Source organism: Trichechus manatus, unplaced genomic scaffold, assembly GCF_000243295.1.
Source record: "Trichechus manatus latirostris isolate Lorelei unplaced genomic scaffold, TriManLat1.0 scaffold00017, whole genome shotgun sequence".
In the NCBI taxonomy this organism is placed as follows: Eukaryota; Metazoa; Chordata; class Mammalia; order Sirenia; family Trichechidae; genus Trichechus; species Trichechus manatus.
Window position 1 is genome coordinate 14,109,237 of NW_004443953.1, and position 12,234 is coordinate 14,121,470.

The 12,234-nt window shown below is 38.6% G+C and overlaps 1 protein-coding gene across 3 annotated transcripts in view; it reads right to left on the minus strand.

The window, feature by feature from the left end:
* The window catches only part of PREP (prolyl endopeptidase), a 130,527-nt gene that overhangs the window by 56,845 nt on the left and 61,448 nt on the right, over positions 1-12,234 (minus strand). For all 3 annotated transcript variants that reach the window (XM_004372429.2, XM_023727612.1, XM_023727614.1), the window contains exon 8: positions 3,520-3,711. In XM_004372429.2, coding sequence (XP_004372486.1) covers positions 3,520-3,711 — 192 coding nt within the window. The remainder of the gene's footprint in view (positions 1-3,519; positions 3,712-12,234) is intronic.

A 12,234-nucleotide genomic window follows, 5' to 3' on the forward strand; every position in this document is an offset into this window, starting at 1 on the left:
AGTCTGGACAGGAAAGAAAACAAATGAAAGGTATTGCCCAAGAAGAATCACCAGGTCTTGATGACTGCGGGGAGAACAAGGCAGAGAAATGAGTCCTCCTCAACTCCTAGGATCTAACTTGCAAAAACGGTGCTGTCATCGACGGAGCTGGGAGAGTATAGGTGAGTGACGTGAAAGAGAAAGAAGAAAACAGAAGGGCATAATCCATTCCCTTGTGGAGGAGATAAGCCTAAAGTAAAGACAGGCCATGGAGAGAGAGAGATGCTGTGGCAAATGGAAGTAAGGGCAGGGCTGCAGGTAACAGCTCAAACATGTTAGAAAGACAAACCTTTCCTGAGTTTCATGGTTGTGGGGAGTTGTATGTATGTGTGGGAGGTTCTCATTTTTATAACACAAGAAACTAGGAGTTCAAGCTAATAATGTCAACTATCAACATGAACAATAAGACATCAGCCAGCAGGAACTCTGAGGATCACCAGGGCCTTCAATCTCCTTGGGTTGTATAGATTACAACAGCAAACTTCTCCTCAAGTGAGGATACAAAGAAGTCTTATATCTAAAAGTAATTTGCTCATTATCCAATACATTTTTTTAAAGCAACTCGATCAAGCAATATATTTCACCTGACTTAAATGTTTTAAAGTGAGAAAGTATGGAAAAAATTGAAGTAAATTATTTCTGTCAAAGGATAATCTGTGTTAATTGTAAGAACGTTAGAATTATAAAACAGACAAAGTGAATAAGAAAAGGACAAGGTGATTTGTAGGCTGTCATTAATATAAGCTCTGACTTCATAGCTGTACTTTATGACTCATCTCTAGTTTTTATTCTCAACAGAGCATTCTGTGATAATGATATATAGCAAATTCAACTGTGCTTCTCTTTAAACTGATGAGTTCTAGTGAATATTGAAGGTTTCCTCTTTCCATTCTGAAGAACTTATAACCTTTCAGAAGCATTCAGAACAAATCCTAAGCATTTATTTGCATTTCATTAGACCTACAGGTGAGATAGTATGTCACCGTAAGGCATAGTTAAAACCGCTTTTTTAGGCTTTAAAAGGCAGCAAATTCATACTGCCTTGGGAAGAAATATTTACAATATCCTTGATAGCTCCCTATAAGAGAATCACTGTGCCAATCTAACGGAAGCCTGAAAAATACCCAGGGCACCCTAAACAAAGACTCATGCTACCAAAGTCTCATTTGAACCCACCAACTCACAAGGTCAAAGCATGTGAAGCTGAGTGCTGAAGAAGCACTTGGTAATTGCTGGCTATTACCACACTCAGAAGTGAGGATGATGAGACTTCATCTTGCTTACTTTGGACATGTCATCAGGAAAGACCAATTGCTAGAAAAGGACATCATGGTAGGTAAAGTAGAAGGTCAGCAAAAACGAGGAAAACCTCCTCAATGAGATGGACTGACACAGTGGCTACAACAATGGGCTCAAACATACCGATTATGAAGATGGCACAGGATGAGGCAACACTTTCTTCTGTTATACATAAGGTTGCCATGAGTTCGAGCCGATTCAGCAACTAATAAACAACCACCACCATCTTTAGGAAGGATAGTCCTGCCTCCGTTTTGTAGCCATGAGGCTACCAACCAAAAATGCCGTCGAGTCAATTCCAACTATATGACAGAATTGAACTGTCCCAGAGGGTTTCCAAGGAGTGGCTGGTGGATTCAAACTGCTGACCTTTTGGTTAGTAGTCGAACGCTTAACCACAAGGCCACCAGAGCTCCTGAGGCTACTAAAGCGACTAAAAAATAGATCCCTCGCATGAAGGTGTTGAAAGAAATGGCCAAAAACCCATTCCATGACTTGTGGATCCTTTATCCAGATATAAAAAGGGGTCAGAAAGTGAACGGAAGTTTTTGAGGAGACAAGTGAAGAAACTTCCTTAGAAAGAGCTCCAGTCACGCTGTAAGGCCCCTTTCAAACTGCAGAGAGTGTGTGACAGTGTCATTACCTTCCATCTCCAGCCTGAGACAGAACAATGGTGCCTGATCCAAACCTGACGAGTTAAGGTGGCTGTGAATGGGAAGTCTAGAAGGTAGGAGAAGCACTGACTAGCTGCTTTAGGGTCAGAGCCAGGGATGGGCTGCTGCTTCAGGGCTGCAGATGTGGGTTTTAACGGAAAGAGCAAGCACGCAGTTATCTTGGGTCCTGTCCAATAGGACTGCCTGGAGGACTGCAGAGACCCCAGTACAGAAGAGGGTGCAGGGGGGCGGGCAGATGCCAAGGGGCTGAGGAGAGTCTCAAGCAAACCCTTCCTCTGGAGCCTTGCAGAAAAAAGGGCACAGTACGAAGCACAACCTGAGAGCATCAGCTGCAATTGTTTGCCATCCTTCCACCCCTCAGCAATGCCTGGCTTAAATATCAGCCGGGCACAAAAAACACAAAGCCACCAGCCAGGGGAAAAAGCTTCCCTCACTTTTCCAGGACATGGACCTGGATATGCCTAACTCCCACACCTGGATTTTAACTGAGCATCCCATATAGTTTCACTGGAAAACACATTTAAGGATTGCTTTAACCAAAAGGTCGGCAGTTTAAATCCACCAGCCGCTCCTTGGAAACCCTATGGGGCAGTTCTCCTCTGTCCTATAGGGTCACTATGAGTTGCAATCGACTCAATGGCAACAGGTTTGGTTTTTTTGGTTTTATCTGAGATAGGGCGACTTTGCAGCACTCAAAAGGGATTATTTTCCTGATAATATACCATATATCTTTGCATTTTTGGATGGTCCTAGATTTTAACCCATCAGCAGAAGTTCACATCCAGCAAGTCAACTCTTCACTGGCCTGAAGGTCTAAACTCTCCTTTCGTGTAAAAACACCCCTAGCAAAATTAACGAGTCTTATTCTAATCAAATCCAGCTTTAGGCAATAATCTATAAAGCTGCATACCAATTTTTTGAAAGTCACAGAGAAAATGAATAAAAGGGAATTTAAAGGCACTCTGAAACATAATTCCTGTTACGGAAGTTCTCAAGAGGTTAATGTAGTTCAGTGCACACAGCAGCAATTGCAAAGGGTTTCAATTAACTGTGACAATAGCCTATTCTCTTATCTAATAAGAGGAAGGCAAACTCATCTCAAGGTCTACAATAGGTAAAATGTAAACAGCTAAAAGGTTATTCAAATGCTTAAAGCTTTAAGTTCTGAATCTGAATGGTTTAAAAAATTGAATGTTAGTGATTATCAGCAGACAATAGCTACACAGAGATGACTGATATTTTTTAAAAAGCAGTACCTTTGAAAGTCTGAATTCATACCTTCACAGTTTTTATGAAGACCCTGCATTTCTACATACCAGCACACTAAGTTACAAAGATGTCATACAGTAAATGCTTGGTTGCACTATTTAGACACTTCGTTCCCAATGATTAGAGGTTCAAAGCGCCTAACCTTGTAACTGGTCGTCAGAGAATGAGAGAGGTTATCAACTTCTTGACCTTCTCACTAAAACTAAAAGCACAACTTTCAAGGAACATATAATCTTACCTAAGACATCTTTCTCATGCTCAGGAACAAGCACTTTCCACTTAGACTCGTCAGGATCCGTGAAGTCTATGTTGATCAGGCGGTAGTTGGGAGAATGGCGATTTGTCTTGAACGTGAACACTGTCCCCTCATTGGTTACGTAGTCATATTCTCCTTCAAAGTTGTCTATCAGCTTTACCCACTTCAGAATTCCTGGCAAGAGACCAAGCATTCCTGTCACCTCTCCAATGTTTAAAGACGGTGTTGGTTTGGGGAGGGGGTGGGAGGAGATAGGATCTTGTCTGTCTATAGACCACAAAATAGAGACAATATTTGGAAGATCTGAGGACAAGTTGTAGGTGAATTAAAAGATTTAGGAGAAAAAAAAAAAAGCTAAGGAGTCCCTGAGAAACCTGGCAGTAAGTGAGGAGTGAAGGATCTCTTCCTCCAGCACAACACCCCAGGTATCTGGTAATCCACTTTTACCTGAATGTGCATTAAATCTGAGTACTTCTCTTCACTTCCACCATCTCAGCATACTACATTTTCACCATTTCCCTCCTGGTCTATAGCAGTGATTTTCAACCAGGGGTGATCTGAACCCCAAGGGACATTTGACAATGGCTGGAGACATTTTTGGTTCTCATAACTGGGGGAGAAGGGTACTACTGGCATCTAGTGGGTAAAGGCCAGGGATGCTGCTAATCATCCTACAATGCACAGGACAGCCTCCAACAACAAAGAATTACCCAGTCAAAATGTCAATGGTGCCAAGGCTGAAAACCCTGGTCTATGGCATTAGCTCCCTACCTAGTCTTCGCACTGCCACTCTTGACTGTCATGGTATAGCAGCCACCACAATGTCTGTACATGCTAAATTGGTCCATGGTAGTGCCCTTCTCAGAGACTTTCAATGACTTCGCCATTATACTTCGAATAAAATCCAAATTCCTTTCCATGGCCTCCATCTTCCTGCATGTTGCAGTCCTTGCCCACTTAGCCAACCTGGGCTTGTTCCAACTCTCACCTCACCCGGTCCTTAAGTAGCACTGGCCTTTGTTAGATTTCTTAGAATCTGCTTCAGGACTTTGACACAGGCTGTTTCCTCTACCCCGCTCACCCTCAAATGGCTAGCCACTTCTAACTGGTATTAAGTTCATTTCTTTACAGCACCTCTCTCAAGATACAATTACGTACTTATTAGTTTGTTTAGTATTTGTCTTTATTCACTATTTCATACTTAGCACCAAAGTAGAGTGGCATGTACTCCAAAGGTGGAAAATAAAATTTGCGTTGAATGAAAGAAAAAACACATGCCAGCCCTTTAGTCCTAAGAAATACTCTGGAAATGCCTATCACTAAAAAAAAAATCTTAACTCACTAATGCCACTTTTAAATATTAAATTAAAAAAAAAAAAAAAACCCACTCAGAAGACATCTTTCTTCACTATGTATCCAGCTTTGATGCTCAAAGAACATCTGGAAAGTTTTATAAACAGGAAAGTTCTATGACTTCTAAGCTAATGAAAGGCAACACTGGGTTTTAGCTATTCTCCAATCATCTCCTACTTTCAATTTCACAGTGAAATTGCTACATTAATTTGGATAGTTCATTCATATGAACTTTCAAAGCCAATTTACATTCATTATCTCATATATCTTCATAGCATATCTTTATATAATTTGTTGCTGAATTAAATTTATCAGGGAAAACATAATCCCATGGTAGAAAGAGAGTGAGTTTTGTGGTCAGACATATCTAATTAAAATCCCAGCCCTACTCCTATTGATTTGTGTGACCTTGAGCAATCTCTTATCCTCCCTAAGCTTCATATTCTTGATCGTAAACAAGGAATAGTAAGTAAATGTGAAAATTATTATAATATGCCTACTAGTACCTAGCCCACAACAAAAACTCAATGTATATTAAAATCAATAATCGGAATTAAAACAAGATAAGCACCTAAAAAAAGTCAATAGCTTTCCTACATACCAATACCCAGTTAGAAAATATGAAAAAAGAACACAAAAAACCTTATTCACAATAGAAACAAAAGTAATAACACACTTTGGAATGCACTTAACGTGAAACGTGAAGTCTATATAAAGAAAGCACTAAAATTTTTTTTTAAGAAACCTAAAAATAACTTGAGTAACTAGAAACATATACTATAGCCCTAGATAGACTGAGTATTTCAAAAAGGCAAAATAATCCCAGAGGAAATCTCAAATTTACACAATTCCAATCAAAATCCAAATGAAACTTTTGGGGAATTTGACAACATCATTCTAAAGTTCATCTGGAAGAATAAACACATAAGGACAGTCAATATATTTTTGACAAAAGAATAATGAGGAAGAACTTCTTGCCTTATGATGCTCTGAACACACTCCCCTTTCTCCTGAAGGTAATCACTGACTTTCACAGTAACCACTTCCTTGCTTTTCTTTGTACTTATTCTGCTTTTATACGCATCCATAAATATTACAGTCTAGTTTTATCTCATTTTTGAACTTTACGTAGAATAAATAATACAATTTTTTTTTGTATCTGGCTTCTTTCACTTGACATTATATTTGTGAGATTATCTATCCTCTGGTTATTGTTACTGTTTTCTAGCTAAATCCTACTGTGCCCAAAGAAAGTACTCCATATGATTTCAATCCTTTTAAATGTGAGATAAGCTTGATGGCCTAGTTTAAAAAAAAAAAAAGACTTTTATAACTGTTCCTGTGTTTGACTGAAAAGAATGTGTATTCTGTAGCCACTGGGTGGGATATGATAAATTTGTCTATTAGGTCATATGTCAATCATATTGTTCAGTGTACATCTTTACTGATTTTTTTTGGCCACTTGGTCTATTGGTCATAGAAAGGTATATTAAATTTTCTTCCATAATTCTGGATTTGTTTATTTTTACTTGTATTTCTGTTAATTTTTGCTTCCTGTATTTTGAAATCATGCTATCAGATACACAAATTTAGAATTATTATTTGCAAATAAAACGAAACAAAACTTTATGACATTTTATCTCTAGTAACACTTTTTACTTTAAACTCTACTTAGATATTAAGACAGCTACATCATTTTCATGTGATATCTTGAACCAACTATTCACTTCCTCATTAGCTCTGTGAAGTCTTCAAATGGCTATTTTCCCCTCAGCTTTCCTAGAAGTCTTCTGCAGAACAGCTGGTTCCAATTATGTAGTTTGTAACTTCTGGAAAGAGTTTGCTCTTCTCCATGTCTCTTAACCTCTCTTATGTTTTCCATCTCTTGGGGCAACATTCTAGGTAATTTCCTTGTATCTATATTCTATTCACTAATTCTCTCTTTAACTGTGTCTAATCTCCTCTTTAACCTAAGAACTAAATTTTTAATGTTAGTGGTCATAGGTTTGATTGCTAGAAGTTCTTCCTAGTTCTTTTCCAAATCTATCTGGCAATTCTTTACACTATCTTGTTTCTTGCATGTTTTCAAGCTTCTCATTTACTTTTTTTCCCCTCAAGCTGTACCATACTAATAAGGAGCCCTGGTGGAACAACTGTTAAGCACTTAGCTGCTAACCAAAAGGTTGGTGGTTTGAACCCACCTGGTGGCTCCATAGGAGAAAGACCTGGTGATCTGCTCCTATAAAGATTGCAGCCTAGAAAACCCTATGGGGAAGTTCTACTCTGTCACATGGGGTCACTATGAGTCAAAATCAGCTTGATGGCACCTAACAACAACAACAATCACACTAATCCTTTATTTTAAAATACGTATTAAAGATATTTATTTTACATTAAGAGTCTGATAATTCTACTTGCTGGTGTTTTTGCTAGCTCTATTTTTCATGATGATGAATTTCTTTGTCTGCTTTATGAGTTTTGACTACGAACTGCTGATTTCCCTTGAAACATCTGTGGGAATTTTTGAGGCCTGAGTTGAATTTGCACTTCCAGAGAGGATTTGTACTTGCTTCTGTTTGCCTCTTGAGATACAACTAACCCAGTAGCAGTTTAAACTAAATTCTTGGCAAGAGGACTTTTGGACCTGATAGGTACAATCAGTTCAACCTGCACCCATGTGAAGTTCAGCTTTTCTCATGTTTTAGAAGAATTCACATGCTGCCTCCCCTCAATCCCAACTAGTGCCAAGGTAAAGACAGGTGGGTTTCCTTGCTGTACTCTCCTCCTGCATGCCCCCCACTCCCCCACTGGTATTTATCAATCATCCTTACATTGAGGACATCTCTCATTAGACTCTCAACCTTAGAAGACTCGAGGCTTTATCTACTATCCCCCATAATGGGGCAGCCATCGAAGGGAAGCCCAACCTCCAAGACACAACAGAAATATTCAGGGACAATCCAGCTTACATCTCAAGATTCCTGCATTCCTGCTTTCACTGTGTCTTTGGCCTCTATGGTTTCCCTTGTGACAATTTAGCAATTTATTTACAATGATGCTTTATAAACTTTTCATAGCATTTCAGTTGTTCCAGTTGGGAAGCTAATCAGAGTATGCAATCTGCCAAACTCTCAAGAACAAATGTCCTTACAATTAATTTTTATGAAAGGTTAAACTCTGCATCTAAGTTACAGTGATGCTAATTTCAGTGACAAATGACTAACCCAGAAAGATCAGTCAGCAGGTGATCTACTCAAAGGTAACTGCACCTCAGTGTGCATAGAACAATAGTTTAAATGGAAAACACCATTACTTAAACAGAACAATATAAGCTTAAAAAATTAGATGGCAATGCAAAATTTGCAGATAATCAGAAATAAGAATCAAAAAGGTAACTCTGTTTAAAGTAAGAATGATAAAACAGAATTTTCTGGACTATGACATTTGTAGACACAGAATCTTAGTTCAGCAAAATGTCAGATTCCTTCAATGTTCCCCTGACAATAAAGCATTTCTGACATAAAACATTTATTTCTTAATGTAACTATCTTATGGTTTCTGCCTGAAAAGGTCCTGCAGCCAGTGGCATTTATTATGACTATAAAAATAAACAGTTACTCAAGCATCCATCAAAGGCAAAACACAGTAGGAATTTCCTTCAGTACTGCTGTCTGATCAGCTGAGCGTGAAGATGTGGCACACCTGTTTACATAATCAAGCTCCAAAGAACATAAAAACAATGAAATAGTTTGTGGTCGGTCATTATCTGTCACCAAACCTTCGCCATAAGCACATATTAGGAGTCATAAGTTCATTTAGAATAAAGAATGTGGCAGGATTTGCATAAATTCAGCTATAAAATTTGGGAAAACTGTTCTAAGTACAGGCTCTCCAGGGGCAGTGTGTTTAAGTGGAGAGTCCGTGAAATCCTTTTGCCCTCCTGAAACCCTTGCTCCTCTAGGCTTTGGTCAAGAAATAATTCAAGAGAAAAGGTATTTCAGGTGAACAATGGGACTCACTTTTGCTATTCAGAAGTCAAAAGACTTGACTTAAATGGAAAACAGGAAAATTGCTTTTCAAAAAGAGAATGACTAAACTCCTTAACCATTTCATTTGTACCTACCTTTTCTGAGGTCCTTTTGTCTGTAAGAAGCATTGTTCATTCACTCGAAATGCCAACAGAATTCAATTCCTGAACCTCTCCACATTAAAGTTAAAATGACTTTTTATAAACCTGCTTCTTGGCAGGGAATGATTTGTTTACCAAGTGAAGATTAGTGTAAGTCATTTTATGCTTTTATGCATTACTTTCAATGATTTCTTTGAAAATCATTGATATTAACCATTTCCATATAAAAACTTGTAAGTTCTCTGGCAACGTAAGATAAAGTGCTTTTACAATTTACAAAACACTAAGAGCTTCACATATAACAAGGGTTACAAGTGCAAGGTGTGAATCATCCTCTGATGCTGAAGGGGACAGAAGGCTGTTGTCTTGGGCGGAATGATTTCCATCTCACTCCACCATGTGATAAAAGTTAGAACACAGGCTTGGAAGTTAACCTGGCAGGAGTGTGAATCTTTAAATAGCATTAGGAAAACTGAGTGACCTCCAGCCTCAGTTTCCTGGGAATAATAATAATATGAAGATTGAATGAAATTATCTACATTTGTAGCTCAGAACCTGGCACACAGAAAATGCTAAAAGAAAAAACAAAAAACTATTATTCTAAATAAACCTAGAGTTCTTCAAATGACTAAAATAAACTGACTGTGGCCTCTCTGAACAGTATGATTGGCTACCAGTGAGCTTTTAAGATCTAATTTCCATCTCTCACCGCACATCAACCATTTTCCAAAAAAAGCTCTTATATTCATTCATTTAAAAATTAGTGTTAGTAGTAATTTTATACTGGTTCTTTTTATTTTACTTCAAAATTCATTTTTTGCTTCTTATTTTATACTGTCTTTCGATGTTCCAATTTTTTTATTTTTTATTTTTATTCCCACTCTGGAACACACAATATCTTCTAACAACTCCCTGCCTCTCACAGGAGCCCTCCTCCCCTCTTGGCCTTGCTTTTAATACACTGGTGACTTTGCTAAGCTTTGGGAAAATAATTTATTTAAAGCTTCTTGAATATTTATCTCCCCTTTTCTACTCCACCCCCAAAGGAGGCCCCACCCATCATGCATGACAATGGAGTCAATATTGTTTCAGCTACTTAAGAGACAAGAGAACATCCCCTTACATTACCCAGAGGGCTGAATGAACAATTTAAGTATTCAACAAATACCCAGTTTCCTTTTATGGTTATGTACCATCAAGAGGTGTAGATTAATTTCTTATGCAGCAGAAAGCCAATTTTCTTTAATGACATGAAAACATTTAAATGAAGACTTCGTGAGAGTTGAAAACTTCATCAATCTAAAATGATCTAACTTTTAGCCAAAAAGGAAAAAGTAAAAAACAGGTTAGTGAAAGTCTGGGAGAGAGAGGGTAAACTGATACTTGCTTACAAAAATCAATACATCAACACCGCCCACCTTTCCCCCAAGGCCCTTCCTGAAAGTTGTGACTAGCAGAGACCCCTTCAGGCCCATTTAAGGATTGCTACACTGAAGAACCACCATGTGTTTGTCGTACTGTAGTGACTTGTGTGTTCCTATGATGCTGGAAGCTATGCCAGCTGTATTTCAAATAGCAGCAGGGTCACCCATGGTGGACAGGTTTCAGTGGAGCTTCCAGACTAGGAAGAAAGGTCTGGCAATCTACTTCTGAAAGTTAGGCAATGAAAATCTTATGGATCACAACAGAACATTGTCTGACTTGCTTGCTTTGGACACATCATCAGGAGGGATCAATCACTGGAGGAGGACATCATGTTTGGTGAAGCAGAGAGCCGGCAAGGGAGACCCTCAGTGAGATGGACTGCCACAATAGCCACCAATGATGGATTTGAATACGCCGACAATCGTAAGGATAGCACAGGACCTGGCAATGAACGTTTTGTTCTGCTGTACATAAAGTCACCATGAGTTGGAGTCAACTGGAAGGCAGCTAACAACAACACTGAAGAAGAAAGATGTTAAGTTACTAACAACAAGGATTTTACCTTGTTTATAGTTCTTTTTGGAGCCCTGGTGGTGCAGTGGTTAAGAGCCTGGCTGCTAACCAAAAGGTTGCCAGTTCAAATCCACCAGCCATTCCTTGGAAACCCTATAGGGCAGTTCTACTCTGTCCCACAGGGTTGCTATGAGTCAAAATTGACTCGACAGTAATGGGTCTGGTTTGGTTTTGGTATAGTTCTTTTTACTCGACTAACAATTGCTTCTATTTAAAACCCTCTGATATAATTTTAAATTTATCCAGAATCGGACCAAGCAATCACTTTCTCTTTTGCTGCTAATTCTAATTATTCTACAAAGAAGGGAATAATGTATCTGACTTCCTACAGGAGGTAACAGAAACAAGGGAAAAAAGGAAACAAGCAAGCAAACGAAAGAAAAAAGAGATGAGAGGAAGGGAGCTAAGAGTACAGAGTGCTCAAACTCCAGAGATGTCATAACTCTGGGCTGGGTCTGTGTGCTGGGTCACAGCACCTGTGACACTGCCTGGGAACCCTGCATTATTAATCTCCACATCTATCTGTTCATCAGGTGAGGAGCATTCTAAGGGCAGGGACAACCTACTGTCATCACCATATCACCTAACACAGCACCTGGCACCAAGTGGAACACCAACACCTGTCTGCTCCATAACTAAATACAAAATTTATCTAATTCTACACTGTAGACTAAATCTTAGTATAGTTGTTTATAATGTAAAGAAAATCGAAGAAACCCAATTTAAATTTTAAAGAAGTTAGGTGTATAAAATGCCAAGACTCCTTTACTCTTCTAATAAAAATATTTAGAAATATGTCACTAAATTGAGTACATATAACATTATGTTGAAAACCATCATTCACATTTTTCGGGTAAAAGTTCGCTGAAATTTTCAAGTAAATTTTTAAAAGTCCCCATATTTGAGAAAAAAGAGCTAGCTCTGAGGCCAAATATTTAACGATAATATAGAAAATACGCGAAAATGTATTCTAAATCGTCTAACTCCATGAAGCAACTGCATATATAATCAAAATAGGATATTTATAGCAAACTCATGAAATAAAGTGTGCACACACACAAACCCATTGCCGCTGAGTCAATTCCAACTCACAGAGACCCTACAGGACAGAGCAGAACTGCCCCACAGGGTTTCCAAAGCTGTAATCTTTACAAAACAGACTGCCACATCTTTCTCCTGTGGAGTGGCTAGTGGGTTCCAACTGCCAACCTTTTGGT